This window comes from Triticum urartu, chromosome 3A, assembly GCF_056163025.1.
Source record: "Triticum urartu cultivar PI428250 chromosome 3A, HENAU_Tu73, whole genome shotgun sequence".
Classification (NCBI taxonomy): Eukaryota; Viridiplantae; Streptophyta; class Magnoliopsida; order Poales; family Poaceae; genus Triticum; species Triticum urartu.
Genome location: NC_141875.1, coordinates 667,556,420 through 667,562,683, shown reverse-complemented (window position 1 = coordinate 667,562,683; position 6,264 = coordinate 667,556,420). Strand labels below are relative to the sequence as shown.

At 43.9% G+C, this 6,264-nt stretch overlaps 1 protein-coding gene across 1 annotated transcript; it reads left to right on the top strand.

The window, feature by feature from the left end:
• The first annotated feature begins 2,172 nt into the window (after positions 1-2,172).
• LOC147981282 (uncharacterized) lies at positions 2,173-5,821 on the top strand. Its single transcript, XM_087513919.1, has 4 exons — positions 2,173-2,628; positions 3,054-4,839; positions 4,931-5,044; positions 5,154-5,821. Exons 2-3 carry the CDS (start codon positions 3,066-3,068, stop codon positions 5,017-5,019), a joined length of 1,863 nt encoding a protein of 620 aa, XP_087370045.1. The 5' UTR covers positions 2,173-2,628; positions 3,054-3,065; the 3' UTR covers positions 5,020-5,044; positions 5,154-5,821.
• Positions 5,822-6,264: the final 443 nt, after the last annotated feature.

Genomic DNA, 6,264 nt, shown 5'->3' with positions numbered 1-6,264 from the left:
TATGCCTACATCGTCTTCTCTCTGCTTGTTCTCCGCCTCCGCCGCCGCCGCCACCGTTCTCCTCTCCTTCGCCAACCCGAGATGAAAAAAAAGACACGAAATAAAATTCCCACCATGACGTCTCCTCTACCATCCCCGTGACCGGCGGGCAGCAAAGACGGAGAAAGGCAACGAGAGATAGATCCACCTGGCCGAGGAGGTGTGGCTGACCGTCAAGGCACGCCAATGACCTCTCCATGGCCATTGAGTTGGAGGAAGACACTATACTTTGTTTTGGTTGGGCGCCCTGTGGACCAAATCTGATGCAAGATGTCATAGCCAGTGCTGAGGGCAGTGACACTAGCAATGGTGCGACGGGGCGGAGATAGTGTGGACTTGGTTCTCACCGACCACAAATGGTGCTTTGCATAGATGGAGTAATGTGGAGCCCGTGTGGATCTGCCGCGTCCGGAGCTTTTCCCACGAACTTCCGCCTCATCATTCTCACCTCAGGAGGACGTTGCACTCGTCAGCGGCGAGGCACCATGCTGGATCTGTTGCTGAGCTCATTTTGTTGGTTTTTCTGAACTTGGTTTAGGAATTTAATTCAGAATGTCCGCTCTGGCTGATGAACAACCACACGACAAATCAGTTGGCAAGTGGCGGCGGAGGAAGGGAACCATATGGGAAACATGAGCAGCTAACACTTGGATTAAATTATATAATTGTAAGTTATATCTATCATCTCACTGTTCAAGCAAATTCATATGAACACAATTATTCGAGTTGAGGCGTTGTTCCTGCACAATCAGGTGTGCTCGCTGTTGAGGGTTGAAATCTTGCCTTGTGCACTTTCTTCCAAGACCCTGTAACTGAAGTGAGGATTTAATTTTGCGCTAAATGCATACCCAAAGGACCATTACTTTCAACGTTGAGCAAGTAGCTAGAAACGATGACACTACAATATTTGTTCTCTTTCGGTGGCATGTGATACTGGTTGCGGAACTGGCAGAAACTCAATCTTCTACAAAGCTCAGGATAAAATAAGCAATTAACTATTGTTCTCTAGGTATATTGAGAAAATAATTATTTTTACAAAGTTGTAGTCACAAATTCATGTTAGAAAAATGACCTTTGGTTAGTAGTCTCACTGCAGCAGTTCCCATGGATCTATATCACGAGAATGGACACTTGAGAGACGCATATGACAGAGCTATATGCCTTACTAACGAATTTTATAGGGTAACCGATTACGAAGAACCATGCTTTCCACAGTCTGTCCTGCTAGCTCTGGTTGCGTGGCACATCTGGAAAGAGCGAAATCGAAGGATTTTTGATAACACAACTTTGGATATTGCTGATCTTGTTACTTTGATTAGAGATGACTTCCTGACCGTAGGTCAGGCTTTTTGCGAGTAGACTTTTCTCTCTCTTATTTTCTCTGAATTCAGTACACTATTTCCCTCATCTTTAATGAAAAGCAGAGTTCCTGCTGTTAACCGTCAAAAACAAATACGCTTTGATGTTGTGCTATTAGCATTCAGTTTCTCATAGTATTTAATATTAGTACTTTCTGCTTATGACTAATCTGATTGCACCTTAAATCACTAGGAATTAGTGTCAGCTTTTTCAGATGATTCTGGTTGATTCAAATTAACTGCTATGGCTTATGGCACACAGGAAACTTCGGTTAAGTTGCCACAACTTAGCCGTCTACTTGTTGGTTATCAATTGTTCTACATTCTCCGTCTTTCTTTCTCAACTGAACTTCATTTTCAGTTGTTCTTTTGCAAAGACGGACGGGCGCGGAAACGCGCGCCTTCATGTTCTAGTAAAGGATTATGACATGAAGCTTCACTATCATCCAGGAAAGGCCAACATCGTAGCGGACGCTTTGAGCTGAAAGAGTTATGCTAATACCCTAGTGAGCACGGGAATGCTGAAGGAGTTAGCAGAGGATCTCCGGGAACTCCGATTGGAGATTGTTCCTAGCAAGGTTTTAAATAGCGGGCGCTATGAACGCTATTGCGGCCGCTATTGCGGTAGCGTGTCCTAGCCGCTACAAGTCAAACGCTGTGCTAGGAAATAGCGTGTTTGGCATGATGCGGCCGCTATAGCGGCTGTCAAAGCGCAATAGCGTACATTTAGGTAGCGTTGGTTGCGGTCATAGCGGACTTGTACCTGGTATAAATCTGAGACGCGCACTGAACCGGGCAAGCCCTAACCCTAAATCAAAGCACTCCTCTCGTTCCCCTTCTTTTTGGTTGGCGGCTGGCGGGCAGCGGCTCCCCAACGGCAGCACAGCTAACGCCAGACGGGCGGAGGCCGGACAGAGAGGCCGGCCGGACGGCTGATGGCTCAACCCCCATAGCCCCTGCTCCCTTCCCGTTCGTTGAGGCGGCAGCCGGCTGGGCGGCCACTTCCTGCTCAACGCACTTCCCTGGGTCGACGACGGGCCATCTCCGACGACAGCGACAGAGGGAGTCCCCTTCCTGCTCGACGCAGATCCGCAGTAGGACGGTGACCAGCGACGAGGCAGTCCCCTTCCTGCTCCACGCCTCCACGCCGTACTGCTCGTGCTCTGCTCCTTACGTCTGGCTGCTCTGCTCTACTCCAATCGGGCAGCTCTAACCACGGTTCAGAGTCAAGGTATTGGTTTTTCTCTGCTTTTCATATACACAAATCGATGCATAGTTTAGTACGTAGATGAAATTGGGCGGGGAGCAAGGGGCTTAGAGCATACAAGTATAGAATAGTACGTCAGTACATAGGCCACTGCTCACTGCGGCACTAACCACTTACTAGTTACTAGTTCTCTCAGCTAAAACAAGTACTGAAGCACCAGATGCACAAAGTTTAGTCTGATAATGATAAATTAGCACAATAGTACTATACTCAGTACAGTCTCTGCATTTTATTTGTACTGTTAAATTTATGTTTATAAATTCAGTTTATAGCGATAGACTTGCACAGGTTTGTAATTCAACAAATCAACTATCTGCATCATGCATGATCTGCACTGGTAATTCAGTCAAATTAATAGCTTATGTTTGTTTCTTTTCCTGCAGTTGTAGGCTACTAGCACAATGTCTTTAGCCGGATCAGGGGCTTCGTCTATAGCAGCAACCACAACTGGTAGAACAAGAAAAGATGCAGCCTGGGAGCATGCTTTACCAATTACTGATGAGTTTAGGACCAAGAACAGAGTTGGGTGCAAATATTGCTTGAACTTTTATAATGGTGGCATTACAAGATTTAAGAAGCACTTGGCTGGACTGAGAAAGGACTGTGTACCTTGCACGCAGGTTCCTGATCATGTTAGAGAGCAAATGAGTGCATTGATAGCTGAGAATGATAAAAAGAAGGATAAATCACTAAACAAAATGTTGGCGCTGCGAGAGGAGGTCAGAGGGATGTATGATCAGGGTGGGAATGAGGATGAAGATTGTGAAATTGTTGAGTTTTCTCCTGCAGCAAGTGGAAGCTCTCAACTTCCTAAGAAGCCTATGATCAAGGGTCCAATGGACAGGTATCGTGCACGGCCAGGAGTAGGGAAACAAACAACGATGAATGTTCATTACAAGATCAAAGAAGCAAAGACAACTTATGATTATATCTGCGAGTTCTTCATTGAGGGTGCCCTTGCACATAATCTTGCTAGTCTTAAATCACTTGCTCGAATGGTGGAAGCAATTGGACAGTTTGGTCCAGGATTGAAGCCACCGACACCTTATCAGCTTGCCAATCCTTTGTTGAAGATACAAGTTAGCAAGGTAGATGAAATGTTGAAGGTCCAAAAGGAGGCATGGGTTGCTACTGGATGCTCTATAATGACTGATGCTTGGACAGATCGAAGAGGAAGGAGCTTAATGAATTTGGTTGCCCATTCTTCTAGAGGCGTGTGTTTCCTCCGTGCCATTGAAGCTTCAATGGAGGTTCACGATGCCAAGTTCATCTTCAGCTTGGTCATGTCTTGCATTTCTGAAATTGGTGCTGAAAAGATTGTTCAAGTAGTCACGGACAATGCAAGTAACAATATTGCAGCAGCCAAATTACTTAAGCAGAAGCATCCTCAAATATTCTGGACCTCATGTGCGGCCCACACAATCAACCTAATGCTCCAAGACATTGGAAATATACCCATAGTCAGCTCAACAATTACCAATGGTAAGACCATCACAAATTTCTTTTATGCACACACTAGATTGTTGGCTATTCTTCGCAAGTATGCCAAAGGTGATTTAGTCAGAGCTGGTGCTACTCGATTTGCAAGTCACTACTTGAACTTGAAGAGTTTGTATGGGAAGAGGAAGCAGCTGAAGCTAATGTTTGCATCAAATGATTGGGCTGGTAGTAGTTATGCTAAGAAGCCATTGGGCAAACGTGTGTACAAGCTCGTAATGGACAATAAGTTTTGGGCCAAGATAAACCTGCTAGTGAATTATTTTGAGCCACTTGCCAATGTGCTTAGGCGGGTTGATGGAGACACTCCAGCCATGGGGTTCTTATATGGTGATCTTCTCCAAGCAAAGCAGGAAATAGCAGTCCGGCTCAACCATGTTGAGAAAAAATATGGTCCTATTTGGGAGATCATAGATAGAAGGTGGGATAACAAGATGAAAACAGCACTGCACAAAGCTGGTTATTTTTTGAACCCTTTCTTCTACTATGATAGACAGAGTGAAATGGCTGAAGAAGATTTCATGGAAGCAGTCATAGAGTGTGCATCTGTTATGTACAAAAATAACATAGAGGTGCAAGACAATATTGTCTCCCAGCTTAGTTATTATACTGAAGCCATAGATTCATTTGGAACTGACATGGCCATTAGACAACGCAAAGTAGCAACTATCACTCCTGGTAAGAATTCTAGAACTTGTGAGAGTCTTTCCTGAATGTTGCAACCTGGTAGTGATGTACTTATTTATTTGTTTGACTTGCTTGTTTGCAGCAAGATGGTGGACCGTGCATGGAACTTCTGCAAAGGACTTGAAGAAGATGGCTATTAGAATGCTTAACTTGCAGTTCTTCGGCATGTGAAAGAAATTGGTCTGCATTTGAGAGGGTAATAACATCCCCAATTAAGCTATTCCTCAATTGCTTAGTTTCTTACTATTTTTTGTTTGCATCATGTGAATTACTAAATGGAATGTACTATTGTATTTGTGTTTTAGGTACATTCAAAGAAGAGGACCAGACTAGGCCAGAAGAAGTTGAATGATCTTGTTTATGTGATGTTCAACAAGAGGCTGGACTCCAAGTACTCTGAGAGGGAAAGGGACCCACTGCTTGCAAAATACATTGAAGATGAGCCACCAAATGAGTGGATGTTGGATGAAGAGCTACTACAAGATGATGAGTCATCTGAAGATGAAGCTGAAATTGACATCAATTCAAAGGGAAACAAAAATCTGTAGCTTCAAGAACTAGAGGCAAAAGAGCTCGTACAAATCAAGATGTTGAAGATGAGGAGGAAGAGGAGGAAGTGGCAGAAGAAGAGGAAATGGAAGAAGAGGATGAGAACCAAGAAGCTGAGGAGGACAATGATGAAGACCAAGAAGTGGACATCGATCTGACTGTTGAAGATGAAGAGGATGGTGAATGACTTGAATCTTGCTTCTTACATGATCTGACTTGAATCTGTTTTTATTTTGCGTGATGGTCGTGGCCTGACGGTGTCGTGCACTCTTGTTGTCACTTGTCAACTTTGTTAATGTGTCATGCACTCATTTCTGTTTTTCATTCTGTGATGGATGGATGGTAATTAGGTCATGGCTTGATGGATGTAGACTACAAAGTCTGAACTTATTTATTTGATGATGAGTGCCTATGAACCAAATATGCTGGTGGTTGTTGTTTGATATCATGATATGGTTGCCTATTTGCATAATTCTGTTCAATTCAAGTGCTTACATGGTTGCATGGTTACTACTTACATGGTTGAATATTTTCTGATGGACCAATTATTCAATTCAAGTGCCATATTGTTTTCAACTGATTAGAAATATACATAATAATATGTAATTTGCAAGTGCTTTTACAAAAGCGCTATGCGGGCGCATAGCGTCCGCAATATCACCTGCTATCCGTATTCCGCTACGCCGACCTCAATCCGCTATCACCCCGCTATCCGCTATTTAAAATCTTGGTTCCTAGAGGTTTTGTTGCAACAATGGAGGTACAGTCCAGATTGTTGGGAAAAATTCGAGAAGCTCAGAAGGATGACAAAGAGATTGCCGATATAAAGGAGAAAATGAGAGAAGGAAAGGCCAAAGGTTTTCGTGA